The sequence below is a fragment of the Haliaeetus leucocephalus genome, unplaced genomic scaffold, assembly GCF_000737465.1.
Source record: "Haliaeetus leucocephalus isolate CR32 unplaced genomic scaffold, Haliaeetus_leucocephalus-4.0 Scaffold450, whole genome shotgun sequence".
In the NCBI taxonomy this organism is placed as follows: domain Eukaryota; kingdom Metazoa; phylum Chordata; class Aves; order Accipitriformes; family Accipitridae; genus Haliaeetus; species Haliaeetus leucocephalus.
Genome location: NW_010972886.1, coordinates 11,015,733 through 11,037,070, shown reverse-complemented (window position 1 = coordinate 11,037,070; position 21,338 = coordinate 11,015,733). Strand labels below are relative to the sequence as shown.

The following is a 21,338-nucleotide window of genomic DNA, read 5'->3' as shown; positions in this document are numbered from 1 at the left end:
TCTCTATACTGTATGTCTCAATAACACCCTCATACTCAGAGGAGAAAATATGTAAGTGTACCAGAAAAAAATATTCTGCATAATAAAGCCATCTTGCTATGGATCAACTGGAAAAACCTACACCAGTGTCAGAAAAATTATTTAGAAACAACACAGATATCTTCACAGAGCTTTTCGCATGGGTTAAACTATCCAGACTACACACTGAAGAGATGGAACAGATCCTTACTTCTGAATGCTGCATTGCCTCCTGGAAGACAGGCAGACATTTCATCAGCAGTTTTCCAGACAACCAGCATACACATAGTCATCCTGCCACTATTAGGAAATATTGGAAATGTATGCCAGCAAACATTAGAAATGCCAGCATTAGGAAAGTTATTGATACAGTGGTTTAGAATGTAAAAAGATTTCTCAAAGCATACTGTTACACAAAGAACTAAAAGAGGAACAAGGAACTTCCACTGCAAAGCATGAGAAAGTATTTACTGTATGGATGACAGGAAGAAGAGGTAGGAGACGAGAAAAAAGATTTCAAAAGATTGTGAAATTTGGTTTGGGCTTAGTAGTAATAATTCCTTAAAAGATGAAGGGAGAAGCAGAGCTGCGTATTTAGCTTGTCATGTTTTGGATGGGAACTGGTTACATGGACACAGTTCTTGCTCTGCAGGCTGGCTCCCTTACAAAATACTTAACACAAGGAGATCAGCCAAGACAAAACACTGAGCAGCAGCTGAAAGAAATTCAATTGTGTCTAATTGTGATTGACAAGACAATTCGAGGGTAAAAAAAAAAAATCTGTTACAAGAAAACAACTTTGAAATATTTGTGATTCCCATTAAAGCGACAGCCTACACATTAACTGGGAAAAGCTGTTTTGTTCCCTATTGTATCAGTGAAGCTGCTCCTCTTCTTAGAGGGTGTCTGTTAAACAAGCTTCTTTTGTATTCTATAAAGCTGCATATACAACATCAAATTTCTTTCTGTCCTATGTTTTACTATGTTCAGCTTGACAAAGGTATGGTTTCTGGAATAACAAAATAAATTTTGAACCACCAGCCACAAAAGTAGTAGCTGCTATCTGGGAGGCAAGGGGAAACAAGGAGGAAATATGGAACACACCATCAGTGAGGAGGTGTGCACTGTACAATCTCTGAACATACCAAAGCTACGTTTTGTACTATCCTAGGACTCCAATAAAATGTTTTTGAAAATTAAAAATATGTTCTTCCTTTATAAGCAATAGAGTAATTATTTATATAATCATCAATTATGAAAGGGGATATCGATTCCCTCATGCATATGTATGTTAGATAAGGCACAAATTTCTACTATGTCTTCTCCTTCTAGTCAATGAGACAAAGAAATAACACCATCCTGCTGGCTGCCAGGGTCAGTTTCAGCACAATTAAAACACAATGTTTAGTACAACTAAGACACTTTAGTCTTCTGAGAGTAAGAAACTTCTACTATAAAAAGCCAGAAAGAAAACCACAACCGAGAAGAAACTTCCTAATCAGATTTTTCCCTGTCTCCTAGAGCATTAGACCACACCACCCTCATCAATCAAGAAAAGCCATTAAAGAGTCTGCAACAACCAAGATCAGAAAACTGTAGTTTTGTTGTGAATGGCTTACTATGAAAGTGCAGGTGCTCCAGCAGCAGCCCACACAGGCATCAATAGCTCTCTGAAATGAATGTAAATTAAAAAGGCAGACACAGAATGCAGAACTGCTTAAATGAGCAACTGCTAAGATACCGAAGCTAGAATGATGGAAAATTAATGATGCTATTCCTTTAAAGAATAAGTGAATTACAGGAGCAGTTCTTAGTCTCATAAGGTCAGCTTACCTTTTCCATTTTTCATTGTTTCTCTTTCCCCCTCAGAACTGATAGCCACGTGCTCACTCCCGACATGCAGCTGTCTATTAATACACAGAAACCCTATTATTGTAGTGGCACCCAAAAGCACCACTATACTTAACGTGCTGCGAGTATTTCCATCAGAAGCCTTGGCAGATTCCAAGTAATTTTTCAGGAAATTCGGCCTTCATTCCTGGAGTTACAAGGACAAACTTAACAAGTTGAAATGCCTGCTTCTTGACACTTCAGACCTTGTACAGACAGAACTACTACTGACATCTGAGAAAAATTGCCTGAATAGAACGGCAGGATTTGGCTAATTGTAAGTAGAGATGCCTGTTTGGCTGCTCAAGCTTCCTGGACACTAGTCTGTAAAATCCTATTTTCCAGTGGCTTAATAAAACTTAAACCATCCATGCTGCCATTTTCCATGCTGGAGCATCTGCTGCAGGCTAGTTTCTGCACCCACTAGCTTGGGTTTAAGGGAAAACTATTCTATTTCAAAAAAATGAGGAGCACAGAGCATTTTGCTATGTCTCCAGTGGAGCAGGCTTCACCTCTTCACAGCTCGCTATGTGTGACCACACTGAGCATACATTAGTCTCAAAGGAAATATAAGTCTATGTATTGCAACACTGACATTCAGGGCAGAGAACAAGACTTTTCTTGCCCTTAGTGATCCTTCCTAGCAGGAGGTACTATACCTTCCAGTTAAGAGACAGCAACTCTGCCTTCAGTATTCTTCACACTGGTATCTAAAAGGGGGAAAGGGCCTGGCTGGAAGAGAAAGAAATATGCTATCTTAATTCATCCTCTTCTCCCATATGCATTACAATACAGTCTTTAATTACTTGATCATATATTTTCTACAGGACATGTGAATAATTCATTCCATAGACTGTACTCTGAAAATGAATCAAGAGAATGCAGTGAACTAGACTATTATCTACAGGACTCCTACCTCATTTGTTGCTAAAGCTGGATGATGAATGAGTCATGGAATTTTATAGGAAAAAACCCTAGTCTCATAGCTAATAGATTTATTCATTTTAAAAGCTATATCATTTTTTGTGTGTTTCTTGGGGGATGGGAGTATTGAGAAGTGTCTCACTTAGAGAGTTCTGTTTTGTTTATTATTTATCTAGAAATTCATTTCCACTTCTGTAGATATAAATCTAAAGTAATAGATTACGTTCAATCTATTGGTCCGTTCCTTGGGGCCTACATGCAACCCTTGCTATTGAAAAAAACTGAAGAAAGGAGTAGGACCATGCATACTAGTAAGCAACAACTACCAAGGAGAAAAAACAGCCTTCAGGACTAGCAACACAACAGCAAAGTTTTTTGCAGACAAAGATGCATAGGCTTGGTTGCCAGCACGCTCTTGTCCCTCACAGCCCAGCTACTGAGGTATAGAGTGAATGAACCTGAAGAGACACAGAGCAGTCAGAAACTGGACCTGCCCTTTTCTTTCTTCAGGAATACAGCCTGATTGCAACAGCAGCAGATTTGTGCTGCCATCTGTGTTTAAGACATCTCTTAGTGAATTTCATTAAAAATACCACTTCTGTAGTTGGGAAGAACAAAGAACAAGCACACTACTCCAGCAGCACTTCTACCACAGTATGGCTGTATGAATCAAGGCTATGCTCAGTTACCAGTTAACACATTAAATCAGGTGCACAACAGTACCGTGTACCCAAAGCTATCAGAATCATGCAGTAATCAACTCCTAAATATACTGTTAAAAACACCAGCAGAATAAAATGGTTCTAGTATTTCATATCCAATACAGATTGCCATTAAAAACAGTTCCTTTCTGAGGGACTCAAGATAAATTTACGTTTTTCACCTAAAATGTTGATGTTAGAATGCTTCCTTACCCTCCCATAACAAAGTCCAGTGAGAAATTTACATGCTGTCTTTTTTCCTCACTACTTTTCTACTGATCCTTTAGAAGAAATAGCTTTCAGGGTATATTTCTTCTTCTTCTTTATCCTAGAGGCTAAATCAGGAGATTCCACTGCTTTCAATTTAGCTCCCCTTCCTGCCACAAGAAAATTAATAGAAAAGCAGATCAAATGCCCAGGAGGAATTGTTGAACAAGTGGCATCTGAGCTGTAGAAAGGATTTCAAAAGCAACTCACTCTGTCTGACTCCCTCTCATTTGAAAACCGCCTACATGCCCTAGGGGTGGATTAAAGCTAAGCATGGCCTGGGTAATCTACAAATGCAGGGCCCCAGTTGTAAGGAGGACAGCAGCGAAATACTTGGGAGTATGGTTATTCCTAGAAGCCAGAGGCCCTCTTCTGGAATGAACAGCCTGGGTCAACCAAACTATTCACCCCTGCCTTAATCCATGGCTGGTGAGCTCAGAAACGGCCGCCCCTGACCATGCTTCTCTGATGGTCCAGGTGGTTTCAAGTGGGAAAAACAGTTTAAAATTGAAATAAAAAACAATCAGTACCATTAGGCATCTCTTGATCGCAACTTTCTAGTGGAAACTGAAAGTTAAAAGTGGTCAGTCCACTGCAGAGGCATCGCAAGCAGCTAAAAAGGCTGCAAGAGAAAAAGGAGGTTTCTTAATAAGATGAACACAGGTGGCAGACAGACCTGAAATCAGACAACTATTTCTTTTGAAATCTACTTTTGACTGCTGCACTCGGCATTCCCCAGGTGGCTGAGACCCTTTCAATAGTGTTTCTATTAGGAAAAGAGCTACAGTAGATCAGTAGCACCAGTTCCCAATTTAGTTTTTTTTTCTTCCTCTGACAACAGCAAGCCAATGCTGAGAGTGGACAAAGCACTAAAAAAAAAAAAAAACCATTGGTGAGTGAAGAGCAATGAGAGCTGCTCTTCTGAAGAAAAAGCAATGTATATCTCAGGACAAGCATATAACCCCTTAAAAAGCTTCTGTTTGTTTGCTTTTATAGAAAACTCTCTCTACTGTATTGCCTGTCTTCTCAGTTTGCATTGACCTAGGCATACTTACCAGACTGAAGCAAGGGGGATGATCAGGTAAAGCAATAATCATCATTTAATAATGGCATCTGTTCAGTAATATAGTATGAAAAATAATGGCTATTTAGGGTAAAAAAAATCATGTTTGTATAATCTCTGTCCAAACTGAAATTCCAAAGCAGAAATCTGTGGGCTGGCCAATAGCATAAAGATCCTGGGATGAAAATACATTAATTTTATCTTAATGGCAAAAAAAAAAAGGGGGGGAGGGGATAATGTTCTGTTTTCATGTCCCTGATACTGAAGCAACCCCCAAAGAACAAAGAACCTGTAGAGGCTTTGGGGAAGGGAAGCTATGTGACATTTAGTAATGACAATTTGTCCCAACTTATGGACTACTACCACTGCCCATAACTGCTACACTTGGGAAATAAATAAATAATACACAAGGCCAGGTATCAGAAAAGAAACCCTAATAAAATGAGAGCTAAACTAGATATTACTTGTCATTGCTCAGGAGGCAGGAGTTCTGGGTAAATACTGTACAAGGATTGAGAACAGTGAACACTCCCTTGTTGTCAGACAACTTCCTCAAAAAAAGATGGAAAAAGCCCAATAAACTTATTAAATTTTAATTTACTGAAATTCAATTATAAATCTACAGAAGTGATTAATGAAGAGAAAAATGTTAAAAGAAACAGTTACAAATAGAAGCTGCATATCATTGCCACTGGCTTTTCAACTGCAAGATCCATTAAAACAGAAAGCAAATAGCAGAAGTAGCCTAGTGAAAGATCTGTAGGTGGAGAAGCCTGTTTGCTTTCTGAACTATATTACCCTGGTCAAATTAAAAGATACTACCTCTCCCAGAAACTGTTCTTTTATACCCCTAAAATATCAGAGCTACAACAAAATCAATAAAATAAATATGTTTTAAAGGCTCTGGCTAAAGTAATTTGTCAAACGTTCTAGATAGTCATATGAAAAAGAGAGTTGAAAAATGTACTGACAAATAATTGCAATAATTTTGGATGTACATAATCACTTTACAGTGCATCCCACCTGTGAATTGTTGTTCAGAAGCATTTCTGTCAAAACAGTTACTTAGGTTCTTCGGGACTTGCTCCTAAACCAGCATTTTGGCATTCTCATAAATTTATTTTAGTAGATCCAAACAGCAATGAAAGTCAAGATACTGCAAATGATTTTGCCTTAAAAATATCTGAATTAAATCTGAATTGAGCATACAGAGGAACCCGATTTTTGTATCTGCACTGACATCTAGTGCAAGAAACCAAAACCACATTCAAACAGGCTTCTAGAGAAAGAGAATCTATTATCATTCATTGTGTGATTTCTGACAGAGGTAAGCAAGAATAATTAACATCAGCCCTTTTAAAACATTCTTAGTAATTTATCTTCTGCACAACCTTCACAAGCCAGGTGAAGGGAATCCTATTAAGCATAATTTGTTAATAAGAGACTATTTAATGCAAATGTGCATTTTTCCTTTCCATACAAATTCAGTTTGATAAATGTACATATATTACATAATTGTTGGAGGGCAAACAATTGTTGAAAAAGCAAACATCCCTAGGAACAGAGTTGCTACTCTATTTATTCTATCAACTTTTCTAAAGGAAAACAAATTCAGCAGTAACATCTGACAAATTCTTTCTGCCAGCTCCATAGATATGCAATCCTATTTTAATTTTGCAGTGATTTTTAAACGTTTCTTAAAAATTCAAGCAGAAGACAGCTTGTAGAAAGGAAACAAAAACTGGAAGCACGCAATGAGTGTTATCCAATACAGGTGACAAATAGCAGTTATAAAATAAGAAATAAAATTTGTTCAAATGAAAGTACAGATTTAAGTCACCCATTAAAAGTACAGTTATGCTTCAGAGCCAACAACAGACATTCTAACCAAAATGCAACACCAACATGTCTAACTAGCAACAATTTTACAAAAATGATTCACTTACTGTAATGTGAAAAAATCTTAGAAACAAGTGTGTTTCCTGCCAAACATACAAATAAACACATATGTCAAAGCTGAAAATGAACAGTTTAAATACAGTATCATGTATACATCGTTTTGCATATAAATGCACACCATTCCTGTAACTCCCTTTTTTTTCACTTGACCTGTAAATACAACCTTTTTAGGACCTGTGTTCCAAAGACCTGTGTCCAGAAGTCTTAAAGAGTCACAGGTACTTTTTAAGGGCAGGATTAAAGCCTATGTTGGTGTCTTTTGTAAAAACTACTTAATATGCAATTTTCCAATACCCAATTTACCCAATGGTAAAATGATTAGGTTAATACAAATAATTACAAATATCAAGATTTATTTTTTGTTCATGAAATAATTTTATATCATTTATATATTTCTAAATTTAAAAAAAAAAAACAGCTATCATCAGTGACCTAAGACAACTACATTATGCATTAGGTTCCTAATGTTCTAGTAATCTTAGTATGGAATAGGCACAAAACCCACAAAATCCTGTTGGTTACTAAAGGCACTGAATGGGGAAGCGTCAGAAGTACTGGTTTTTTGGACAAGAAGTGCATGCCATGGTTAATGGACTATCAACATTAGTAGTATTGCAATAAGTACTTTTTTAAAGTTCTACAGTTTGTTCTTCAGGAGCCCAAGAGCTTGCACAATTTCTCTACCCTACAGCCATCAAAAAGTGGATTTAGTAGACACAAGAATTTTATGTGAAAGTAGCAGGTGTTAATTGAGAGCACTTTTCACCTGAGGACTGAGGTTATTAAAACAAAGACATGAAAGAGTGAAGAAAAATGCTCACTGAAGGGATACTGGGGTAGAACACAAAACAAGTGAGAAGAGGAAAAGGAGACAAGCCAGTTAAGGTTAACAGGAAGTAACAAAAAGGCATAGAACAGGAAAATAGTGATGTATGCTAGGCCTTACAGGCAGAACTGAGATAATGGTGTTTAAATACCATTCAGCAACTGTGGTTTAAAAATTATCTGGAAATGCAAACAAATGTAGAATAATGCAGCATTTATATAGAACACAACAAACTGCTCTTGACAGAACAACTGCTCTTCGCTACAGTATACAAGCCAGCATAGAAAGGAAATGATTGAAGTCAAAATATAGTTTCTGCCACCCTAATCAGCACCTAATTACTTTGAGGTTTGGTCTCCTAGTGTCTTTAGTGGGTATAGCCAAGATTCCTAGAGAAAGAAAATTCCCCTCTTTAGATGTCTACCAAAATAACTGTTTGGTATTAGTCTGTATTTATTCATCACGGCAAGCTAAGAGTATTTCATCTCCCCCCAAAACAGGCATGATATAAAAAAAAAAAGTTATAGATGTTAATGCTTGAAGATAGACATACAGTTTTCTTCTCAGTTTTCTTCTTAACCACTGTTAAGGCATAAAAATGTACTACTAACCAGTACTCAACCAAAAGGCACCAAAAAGAAAAAGATCAAATAAACAAGTGTTCAATAACATATTTACACAACATGTGGTAAAGTGCTGCAGCAGAATTAGTATTATTGAGGAATGTGAGGATGTGTCACTAAATCCAACAGGACAAACCCAGTTGAAGCAGTTACTAGTTGAACTATTGATCATGAGAATTAGACACACACACACAAAAAAGACACCATCCTTTAATAGACTCTGTGAAGACAGATACCTCTGCATCCTTTGACATCAGTTGAGCTCTGCCACACAAAGCTAATGACATGATTAGAATCAAACAGGAAACAAAATAAAAGGTAACTCTAAATCTACTTAAAACTGGAAAAAAAAAGGCGCATCTAAATACCTTAATGCTAAGTACAAATGACATACATCAAAAAGGCAAAAGCTAAAAGTCAAACCAATTTCTACACAAACAGTAAAGGGGAAAAGAAATTTAAAAGCAAGTTGGGAAGAAAAAACAGCAGAGAATTATATAAAAGGAGTACACATTTTAAAAAGATTAATATAAAAGCTGCTAAACGTTAGAGAAAGAAATTGGAACATGCACAAAAGATTACAAAAGTAAGATGCCAGAAAAAGAAAAAAGATCTCTAGGAAAATGACAACACAGAGTCAAATATAGCAGCCACATCAAAAGAAGTTTTGTACCAATTAAAGCCTCAAAGAAAGAGAAAAGCGAAAGTTGGAGAGGTTACTCTAACATCTTAGAAAGCACCCAAATAAATTACAGACTCCAGGATTGATCTTCAACAGAACAATACAAAAAGGACTAAGCTAAGGAAAAGAGCAAACAGTTTTCCTTCCCACCTCCTCTTCTTTTTGGGGATGTGTACAGAAGAACATTAACAGAAGGGGAAAAAAAAAATCCATAGAAAGATTCAATGAGAGTGAGACGAAAGCAAAATCCTAGAGTTGAGTAAATGCTGAGGTTTCAAGACACCTGAAGATAGAGAAGCAATGTAAAGCAGTGCTGTTCTGTAAAGTGCAATTCTTTTGACAGCTGGTGACATTTTAGGAAATAACCCAAAGCCTGTGGGCTTCAACACTATCGCCTTGGTTTTCAATGCAGTTTTTTGGCCAATGCTGAAGCATAATTCCACATATTAAGTTTATTAAGCATTAAAATATCCTCCCTTTGATTAAAAAGAGGAACAGGGGACAAATTGTAATACTAGGTTAATAAGGTTAGTGTCATGCTGTATTATAGTGAGGAGGTCAAGGATGAAAACAAACATCACTGGTGGAAACAATGCTTGTCACTTCAGACAGATTAACAACGCCAAGAAGCTGCCATGCTACACAATAAAGAATACTTCATATGGAGTCAGCACAAATTTAAAACCCCAAGGTCTGCAGTGTCCTGATCTTTGCATAAGTAAAATGGAAAGATTTGGGCTTTAGGTGTGAGCTGACAGTAATGCAGACTCCAGAGAAACCCAGGCAGTCGCCCTGCAAAAGGGTTTCTTCCAAATGCATGAATGAGAGAGAGCACGCTATCAATACTACTATCACCATTCCAAGATATGTCCAATCTGACAACAGCATATATGAAGGATTATACAAGATGTTCACAGCTGATAATGGCATTCAGCCATAGAGACTCTGCACCAAATCCAGAACTGACATTTATAGATAGGGTAGTTCAACATACTCAGTCTGAAGATGTACACTGTGATGGAAAACCTTACCATCAGGTGAACTACGTAGAGACAAACGTCAAAAGGCATGAAAGCTACAAGCAGAAATAAGGAAGAATACTGGGATGTACATGTCAGCTGCATATATGGCACTGTGCCATCTGAAATAACTGAATTTTAAGCTGCCAAATACTTTATATCAAAAACTTGCCTTCACACGGTATTCTCTCTTCCTCAGTATTTTCTAGCTGGATAGTATTTTCCATTCTCTATGAATTATTTTCAAGGTAGCATTTAGACATTGCTCATCTAACTTAAAAACAAGGTTCAAAATAACTGGCAAGGGTGAACAGTTTTGAGGACTATCTTCCCTGCAAAACAGTATGCATCACTTCTTTGTCAGGCCCGACAAAAGCACTGTATTCGGTAAAAGCTAGGTAACTTTTTCCGGCAGTATCTGTTAATCTAGTAGAAGACACCAGCATGCCCTATTAATCTGTCATCTTGTATTTTAAAAGGCTTATACAAAATCCTTTCAATTATTTTGGATTTAAACATAAGCAGATTTTCCCATCAGCCTGTGAGAACAATTCAAAACCATGTGAACTCTGATATTTAGAACTTAGTATGAAAAAGCATAACTACATATAATAGAGTAGGAAATCCCATTCAGCTACTAGCAAGTGCCCTTGCATCTGACAGCCACGTATGAATAGGTAATAGGTAGCTGTTTACATGAATTTCCAAAATCAACTGCCTAAAAGATTTGGAGCAAAAGGTGTTGGGGACTGAAAAGCAAAAGGTTTTTAATTCTCCAAGCCTGCTGCAGGGCAGGAACTTAAAGGCAGCAACTATCTCAGTACTGCAAGCCCAGAGGGAGGCAAGAGGAAGCAGGTTTTAAACAAATACAAATGTGATGTTCTAAGTACCTTAATGAAGAAAGTCCTGAAAGTTACTGAATTATGGCATGGATAAAGTTGCAGTTGTGACTGTACTGAGGTGGACAAAAAAAAGACAGCCTCATTTCTCAAGGGGTGTGGAGACATTCTAGTTTTACAAATTAACAATGTGTACTGTCTGTGTGCAAGAGGGGGTACATCAATAATAAAACAAAAAAGCCAGTGAACTTATAGGGAGTCTATTACAAGAAAAACCACTGCTTTCTATAGTTTAAAATCTGCTTTCATGACTCACCTTGGTGCGCTACCAAAAAGCCCTTTTTAACTCATATGCTGGCAATGATTTCAGGAATCGTTAAACAAGAAGTGAATAAAAATCTGGATAGCTTCAGTAAAATGGTGTAAAACAAAACAGTACAACCAAGAAATCTTTTGCAGATTTTCAGTTTTTCAGGGCCAAGAAAGTTTTATCAACTGCCTTTAACCCAAAAGTGAAATATAAGCCATGTTCATATACTCAAATATCAGCATATAAAAGTGCAAAGTACAGAAGCTGCACGATAACAAAAGCTCAGTCCCAGAAAAGTAGAATTACATCTTCTGTGTTTAAGTCCTTTATGTTCAGCTATTTAACAAACACAGCTTTCCCTTGTTTATATGAACTGTTCAGTTAACGCCTCCTACAATTCTGTAATTTCTGTGCGAAAATCAGTGCATTTCCAACATAAAGCTTTAAAAACTGCCCTTACGCTATATCATGCTCACTTTCACAATTGACCAAAATTGACAAATTCTCCACATGATGATGAACTGCCAATCCAGACATGAGTAAAGAGAGGATTATTAAAGTTCTATGTAGGTATAGATGCTTCAAAATAACAAAATAACACAAAAATAATGTAAAATTGGACCCAAAACATCTCTGAATGTTTTCTGAATATTAATTCCCAGTTCAGTATCTAGATAGACATTAAACAGTCCATTCTGTCATGCCATCTGCTATGCAGTTACCAACCCTGCTCTGTTCTCTATACTATTTGTGTTTTATTTTTAAGCATGGAGCCATTCAACTTATTTGGAAGTCAGATAAAAGACACTGTGATGAAATTAAAAAAAAATTAAAGGAATCAAAAAGTGATACACAGAAAAACAAATCAACTACAAAAATCAAGTTTCAGATCAGTGATAAGGAGAATTAAAAAATTACTTCTAAATGCTTGCTTGAATTGCACTCCAAACAAGTTTATGTTCAGCATATACCACAAGTCACAAAAGCTTAAGCTTTCTTTTCAAAATTTTTATTTAACAAAATAGTTAAAACATTTGGCAAAAAATTGTTAGTCTATGTTATGGAAAAGAAACTGTGGGAATTATTCCTCTGTGTGTGTGTGTGCACGCGCACGTGCACACATGTGCTTGTATGCATGTATGCAATCATAAAGTGGCCCATTAAAATATCACCTCAGACCATTACCTTAATCATGAGCCAAACGTCAATATAAAATTTTACCAGTACAACTGGACAGCAGGAAAGCACAGATACATGCAGAGAACACAAAAGTCTCAATCCATATGATGCAAAAAAAAGTACGGAAATCACTAAGGTGCCCTCTTGGATCGCTACTAAATCTACAAAAAGCAAGAGAGCACTGTGTGGATTTAAATGCTCCAGAAGTAGTCTGGAGTCACATAAAGAGTGCAACACAGGCCAGTTTATGTGAATCAGCTGCAGAAATCCCTGTGCTTGGGACTCCAGCACACACTTAGGTCAGATGCATCTGTTTGGTTTGATGCAGACTTACTGGAGGACATTCAACTGCAGAAATTCCATTCAAAGTTGTTTTTCAAGTTTACAAGCCATTTCTGACCAAAACGTGAATCTGAAGGCCAATGCAAAAATCTGTATCCACTATGCACTGCATTCACTGAGATACCCAGTATAACATAAAAGGTGATTATTCACAAGTCTTGTTGATACAACACAAATACCAAGGGGATGAGGGATCCGCTTGCCCCTGCCCCAGGTTTTCTTCGTTTGCAACTTAATAAAAACATTCAGTAATTTAAAGATTTGTTAGAGATAAGCTGGTTCACACTGTGAGGTCACTACGATGAAGAAAAGAAAGGAGTTGTGCTAATTTTTATTAATATTATTTAAAATCTTATTCAAAAACACCACTCTGCCTGAATATTTACTCTTAAAAGCCCTTAAAAACTAATTATTTGGAATAAGCCAAAACAAGACTAAGAAAATTTTGTGTTAGTAAAAACAGTCAAAGAAGGTGACTTAGAACAGGAACTTCTTTTTTTCAAGGAAAAATGCTAAGGCTAGGTCAAATGCCAAATTAAAAATAAATTTATTTGCCTTACTTTCAGAATATCTTGAGTTTCATTCCACTTGTTTGTCCACTCTTTGGTCAGTTCTTGTACCTTTGAAAGAAAACAAATATTGGGAAAAAAATCACATCTCTTCTAAAGTCCTTGATAATACATTCTCAGAGAAGTGCTAAGTATTTGTGCAATTCTTTGTGAAGTTTAATACTTAAACATATAGAAGAGCACTGTTGCTCCTGCAATAAGTGCCCATACCTACATTATCTCTCTCAGAATGGAAAATCACAGAATTTTTATTTATAGTATAAAATGAAACAAAGGATAGGGATAGCCCCTTCAAATAATGGCAGGCATTTTCAAAGAAATGGAATAATTCCATAAAGTGCTTCGTCAGTCCTACAAAGGCTACTGCCACAGATTGATCCCTTTGCTGTAACAAGGCAACAGCTCTTTTCCTACAGTGCAGTTAGGCATGTTCAGGCTAAAATACCCTCCAGAGGATGGCATGCAGAGGAAGAAGCAGACAGGCAGCCTTCAGGAGAGAATCAGAGCAAAGTTTGTTGCAACTTAGAAATCACACACTTGGTTGAAATCAGCACAGAAGTGAGAAGCTACTTGCAAATGCATTACAGACAGGGAGAGCACTGGGTACAGAATCATAGAATAATTCAGGTTGGAAAAGACCTTTAAGATCATCAAGTACAACTGCTAACCTAGAACTGACAAGGCCACCACCAGAACGCATCCCTAAGCGCCACATCTACATGTCTTAAATACCTCCAGGGATGGTGACTCAACCAGTTCCCTGGGCAGCCTGTTCCAGTGCTTGATAACCCTTTTGGTGAAGAAAATTTTCCTCATATCCAATCTAAACCTCCCCTGGCACAACTTGAGGCCATATCCTCTTGTCCTATCTCTTGTTACCTGGGAAAAGAGACGGACATCCACCTCGCTTCAGGACACCCAACTTCCTTCAGGTAGTTGTAGAGAATGATAAGGTCTCCCCTCAGCCTCATCTTCTCCAGACTAAAAAAACCCAGTTCCCTCAGCCATGCCTCATAAGTCTTGTTCTCTAGACCCTTCACCAGCTTTGTTGCCCTTCTCTGGACACACTCCAGCACCTCAATGCCTTTCTTGCAGTGAGGTGCCCAAAACCGAACACAGCAGCTGAGGTGCAGCCTCACCAGTGCCGAGTACAGGGGGACAATCACTTCCCTGCTCCTGCTGGCCACACTATTTCTGATACAGGCCAGGATGTTGTTGGCCTTCTTGGCCACCTGGGCACACTGTCAGCTCATATTCAGCCGGCTGTCAACTAACACTCTCAGGTCCTTTTCCACCAGCCAGCTTTCCAGACACTCTTCCCCAAGCCTGTAGCGCTGCATGGGGTTGTTGCGACCCAAGTGCAGGACCTAACACTTAGCCTTGTTGAACCTCATAAAATTGGCCTCGGCCTGTCCAGACCTCTCTGTAGAGCCTTCCTACCCTCAAGCAGATCAACACTCCTGCCCAGCTTGGTGTTGTCTGCAAACTTGCTGCGGGTGCACTCGATCCCCTCTTCCAGACCATTGATAAAGATATTAAACAGAACTGGACCCAATACTGAGCCCTGGGGAACACCACTTATGACCAGCTGCCAACTGGATTTAACTCCATTCACAACTCTTTGGGCCCAGCCATCTAGTCAGTTTTTTATCCAGCAAAGAGTATGCCCGTCCAAGCCATGAGCAGCCAGTTTCTCCAGGAGAATGCTGTGGGAAACAGTATCAAAGGCTTTACTAAAGTCCAGGTAAACAATATCCACAGCCTTTCCCTCATTCACCCAGTGGGTCACCTTGTCATAGAAGGAGATCAGGTTAGTCAAGCAGGATCTGCCTTTCATAAACCCATGCTGACTGGGCTTGATCACCTGGTTGTCCTGTACGTGCCACGTGATGGTACTCAAGATGATCTGCTCCATAACCTTCCCCAGCACCGAGGCTAGACTGATAGAAGCTTAGGTTTTGTACTGCCTTTCATACTCATCCAGTTGTCCATCTCGTAAGTTAACTTTCATAACCTCTGTATTAGTAAAGTTTCTTTTCATTTCAGAGCCTTTCAGACTTTTTAGAAAGCAGTGCGTAGAGGGTGATTCAGGTAGACCCACCTCAAAGCCCTGGCTGACTTGGAATCATAATCACATCAAATAAAAATATACACACACACAAAAACTTCCATTTTTTAAATCACCAGAATTCTGTGCAGGAATTAAATACATAGACTTTTAAAAAACATACACAAACTTTTATTATTTGAATTCACTTCATCTGCAGAAAAGCTGGAAAAAAACCAACCTACAGCTATGTCCCTTTATTACTTCACATATAAAGCCACTGTAGAAAAAAAGTCTTCAATGCAGTTCCTCCAAACATCTCCACATTTGCCACCTGCAGCCTACTTTCCTGGTTGTCTTTGCAGATCAGCTGCAAATTAATCAATGAGAACTAAAGAACCTTCTCTCATCTCCACCTGTATCTCAGGATTTCAACAAAGAAAAGTAAGCACATTTTTCAATGCATCATTATCATTCCTAGTGCCTCTAATCAGAATGTTAAAACAAGAAAATAATTGAAAAGATTAAAGAAAAACACGAAGAAGGTCTATTGTAAGTCTATTCACCATACCACAACAATTTTTATTCCTCAGAAACAATTTAAAAATTGTTCTTCTATAAGGACAAATCAACTCATTAAAGAAAGCCACCATATATTTCTCAGATAATTTAAATATGGCGATAAAGTCTTTGGATCTGTATGAACAAAGTAATTAATGCACTCATTCAATTATAAAAAAAAGCTATAACCACTGTAATATCCACTAAGAATTTTCAGTAATTATGTCTATTGTAATTATCATGAATAGTAATCACATAACCTTCTAATGAGGCTGACAAAAGATAATAAAATATGCTCGATATACTCGCCACACAGAGAGGCCAACACTTCTGAGCAGGACAAGCAGTGATTACTGTCAGAGCATGAATAACATACTCTAATTAGCATATAGTCAGCAGTTTATATTACTCAGCTACTCTTAGATAAAAGCTTTTCATTTGTGCACAAAAATAAAAGCACACTACATGTACTAACAATATTATCATTCATCTCTGATTCAGCTAAAAACTTTTTAAAACCTAGTATGAATATGAAAAAAATAATTTGCAACTGAAGGCTCATACTACATTTATGCAGGTCCTACTTTAATTATTGAATACAACACAGTAAGGATTCCTGCATATACTACAGGGTATGCAATCCTACCAAAAACTTGGTTTATAGAGAAGCCTGGAGTCTACTTTGCAGCTGTGGTTCATACTAATACACACATTTCATCCATTTTTGTCACAATGTTTATTTTTAAAGTATCATTTCACTGAAAAGTATTTCAACATGTCTTTAAAATTGGTGTTACCAATGGGAATCCTGAAAAGCACAGAGAGATACTGTACAAATTACTTAGGTCAAAACAGGATTCTCAAAGCAATGCATTTATTCTCTAATTGTAAAGGTCTAAGCAGCACCAGTGTAAACCTTACAATTTAAACCAGCTAAGAAGCCCCTTATTTTTTAAAGGCATCATATCTACGTTTGATTGGCATCTTCTTGACTATATTCAGAACTAAATATTTGCTGTCATGTAGCTGAATGATTCCAAATACTTTCCTCTCTCCTCTTCCAAAGTCTGAGTAATACTATTTTTTTAAAGCAGTTTGCAGTAGCTTTAAAAATATGCAAATATATAGAAGAGAATTAACATAGAATGACAGAATAAGAATGAAAGATTGTAAATTAGAGAAATGAGAGTACGATTATAACTATATTATTTTGGACCCTATGAGCATATCTAAACTGTCTGGGAATTTTACCCAGCCTCTACAGTGGGCTGGATTATTAAAACAACCTGCTGTGAGGCACACTATGAAGTACACCTAGATCTTAGACCCCTCCAAAAAAGACAGCTAATTAGGCACTGACCATATTTGTACATACCAGATTTAAAGACTGAAATTTTCTGAAAACTTACCCCACAACACAAGCTATTGATTACTTGAAAACATAAAAGTGTTGAACATTTTCCCATAAATCTTTTACTCTATTTTCTATGCACTGAACGCTTTGTTACTGTGGTCACTGACTACTCTGATTTAGTGGCTTTTCCCTCTCTATTCGATTTACAAACATACTATTTTAAGTAAGGTAAGCTGGCCTGGGAACAAATATTTTCATTAAATAAAACTGTTATATAAATATCAAAGATATACTTTGTCCTTAGTTACAATGTTATCTAACATTAGTAGAGTAACGAAATCACAAGTTCACACATAGGTGGGGTTTTTTTGAAAAAAGCACCAAGACAATGCTGTTTGGTGGGAGAAAATTTAGTTATCAAAAAAAAAAATTCTGAAAATTACCAACACTCTTGCATCCAGACCCCCCCCTTTCCTTTTTTTTTTGTTTAAAAACTGTTTTATGAAATTATAACTCACCCTTGCTTCATTCTGCTGAAGCTTTTCTTCCATACTTAAAGCTGTTGGAGAATCCAAGAGTGCAATCTAAAATTGTAAAAAGTAAACATCAAGTTAAAAAAAGGGAAGAAAAAAGTAACAATTTCTGGTGGAATCAAATGCAATTGTTCAACTTTTTTAATTATTTAGGATGAAGTATTTTAAACTCTAACATTTTACCTTGAAATACTGTAAGCAGAATAATCAAAATCTTGTCAAAGCAGATATTTCAAATACAAATCATCGGTTTGAGAGTACTATTTTCATTCACTATGTATACACATGGTCACACACATGCAGACACTGAAACCACGCACAAGTTTATAACTGGTAATTCCTGATACATCTATCTTTATATTTCTGTTAAACATGAAAATCTATTATGCACCAATAGTTAACCATTTTGCTGTAATACATATGTATATTGCTTATCTTTAATAAATATAACGAAGGTAGCTGGCCTTAGAAAAGGAAAACTACTATACAACATGCACTCACACAAGCAATACTTATTGTTATGTGACCTGCTACACTGAATCCAGCACTATATTTTGGTAACCAGTATTTTCAGTGATCTACAGAAGCATTTGCAATACAGTACTCTGGGAATATAAAGGAAAACCACAAAAGAAATTATACAGAGATTTATATTCTACTGTGCATACATAACACCACCTGCTGTTTTACCAACCATCACAAATTCAATTAACTGAAGCAAGTTTGCTATTGTCTCCCACACAGACATCTATCACATCCTACGACTGAACCAGATTTATTTTGTGGTATCCACTGTTTTACAGCTTGGAATTAGGTCAAAGCATTAGATCTTCAAAGGGGTCCAAGTTACGTCTACTTTGCCAACTCTAAATCAAACCATATTTTGAAAATAAATTCATTTTCCCCTCCTAAAGAATACGGGAGAAACACAAGTATAATAGAGTAATTCAACCCCAGAAAGAGTTTTCTAATTGTTTGTAAAAAAGCAGAGCTCACCACTTCAATCATCTACAATATCTATTACTGCTTCCAAGTGTGGTCCCATCTCCTTTTTCAGCAAATGTTTTATAGCATGAAATCTAGCTGAAGTACTAGCCTTCTATTAAAAAAAGTCTATGCTGAACTGACATTTCACATTGCATAGCCTATCTAAAATAAAATTAGATAGTTCTAGAAATAAATCTGAAGTATCATTTCAGATACTCGTAAATCACATTGGCTCAAGTATGAAATCTAGCAGTCCCAAGTGACATTATTTAGAAGACACAACTGGCCTGAGCCGATTGCATATTCCTTATTGTTAGCTTGGTTTCACCATCCTGGAAACAGAGAGGAAATTAAGCCTAACTGAGCTTATGCTGCAAACGTTTATAGTGGCTAATACTGATAAAAGAATAAGAAAGAGAATCGTGCAAAAGGGAAGAAAACACGTTTTCTTACATCACCACTGAAAATACTTTTACGTATTTAGCATGTTACATGCTTTCTAATGTACCGTGTGGCCAAACAGAAATAAAACGTATTGTTCACACCCTCCAATACTTCTACATTTTTATATTTATGCATCTTAAATACTTTATACCTTCTACTTCTTTTAAGATACTAGATAAAGTACTTCCTCAGGCCATCAGGCTAGACCCAGGAAATATGTGACTACTCGGTCTCCTTATGCTGTGGTGACTACCTGTTGCACAACACATTGCAATCAAGCTCTGATTATATTAAGAGAAAGCTAAAAGCTTTGGTATGGCAATTTTTCCCCCCTTATGTTAAAAGGGGTAATCTACTGGCCATATGGAAACTGATTCAATCAGGAAAATAATATTCATTCATAGCCTCATAGAGCTTGTTTACTCAAATCAATATAATGAAAGATAATTATCTCATTACATTCTAGAAATAGATGTTACAACTCAAGGAAAATTATACATAAATTTCAAGTAAAGCTAACCTGATTCCCTTGAGCAAGCAGGGCTTTTAATCGGGCTATTTCAGCTCTCAGCTCACGGATCAGTTTGACATTAGGATCCTCATTAATAGTAGGCTTGTTGATGATGTTTTTGGCTCTATTTGCATAGCGAAGTGTACTTAAAGTTTCTCCATAATTGACATCAGCAGGTGAAATAGCTAAGGAGATGAAATCAGAAACAGTTTATCTAGCATCATATGTTTAATTTAGTAAAGTTAGTTTATATTTTAGAAGTCAGATAAACTTAAACGTTGATGAAGAGACAGAAATATATGATTAATCAGTATGGCTACCATTTGTTCCAATTATTCACCAAGCTCCACTGCTTTCATGTCACTATAACTTTGCTTAAGTAAACACTGTATTAGAATAGCATATTAGAATAACCAGGTCCAACAACCAAGCATTGTAAAAAAATCTTGCTGTCAATCTACTTAACTTTTACATTTCTCTGGTAAGCATAAACATCCTATATGAATACTTTTCAGGCTTTCTTGCAAATTTTTAACAAGAACAGTGGGAAAAAACAGTGAGTATTTTATAAGTATCAATGTAATCATTGAATGGAAAAGTCATTTCAGGTAAAAACACAGTAGGTTCAGTCCAAGTTTTGAAGGGAAATTAAACATCATTCAAACAAAAAGCAGACGTGAAAACCAAAAGAAGAGAAGAGCTTCTATAATTTACAAACCTAGCTATTCTGCTGAGCTGCAGGCATCCAGCAGCAAGCAGACCTGTTATCTATCTGATGCATCAAAAGAAACCAGTATTATTTTACAGGCAACTTAATCAGGAAAAACAATGGAGTTTAAATGAAAGTGCTAATGCTATCCTTCATTTAATTTTCCTAACAATATACAAGATGGTCGCAATTAAAAAGACAATTACTGCATTGAAACAGATGAGCAAAAACACAGAAGAGAACACCATGCAGAAATGAGGGACCAGAAATCTTAATAATCCAACTGAACAAGAGACCCAGAGAATCAGACAATGAATAGACCTGAAAAAATAATCAAGTATCAAAAATATTTTGTCCTTCCTCATTCTCTCAACAGTAATAAATATTCTTTTTGTGGTAGAGACTCCCTGAATCCAGGCAGATGCACTTGGCAACAGACTATACTTCCCCTAGCTCACACTATCACTTCCCTACTTTATCTACTGTTTCCTCTCCACTACTCAATCATTCTCTTTCTGGAAGAATGTCATGATATGTTACAGAAATATGAAAATCAGAATTGGATGTATTTTTATAGGAGCCTTTCCTACAGTTTGAGATTATCTTCCTGCTTTTTTTTTTTTTGTTTAGTTACAGAAAAGGCAGGCCAAATGTATCCAGACAACTTGTCAGGCTCTGTTAGGCAGTTCAACTACATTACCAGCAGAGTTACTGTCAGAAAAAAGATCAACCATCAGGGCTCTGCCTAGCAGAAGCATTGTTAATAGATGAGGAAGTAGCTGAAAAAGCAGCTGGGCACTGTAATCATTAATATAAGCACTGAAAGGTCATTGTGTTTCTAAAACTTCTTTTCCCAAACCCTCTGGAAAAAAAAAAAAAACAAACAAACCAACAAAAAAAAAAAAAAAAAACCAAAACCACACAACAAAAAAACCAACCAAGTTACTCAACCATGTAACTGAAAGAAAGCATCAAGAAGAA

The 21,338-nt window shown here is 36.8% G+C and overlaps 1 protein-coding gene across 2 annotated transcripts in view; it reads right to left on the bottom strand.

Annotated features, from left to right (window-relative positions):
• Positions 1-21,338, bottom strand: part of KIF16B (kinesin family member 16B) — a 148,346-nt gene that overhangs the window by 94,993 nt on the left and 32,015 nt on the right. For both annotated transcript variants that reach the window (XM_010574790.1, XM_010574791.1), the window contains 3 exons: positions 19,658-19,833; positions 17,692-17,757; positions 13,203-13,262 (listed from right to left, as the gene is read on the bottom strand). In XM_010574790.1, coding sequence (XP_010573092.1) covers positions 13,203-13,262; positions 17,692-17,757; positions 19,658-19,833 — 302 coding nt within the window. The remainder of the gene's footprint in view (positions 1-13,202; positions 13,263-17,691; positions 17,758-19,657; positions 19,834-21,338) is intronic.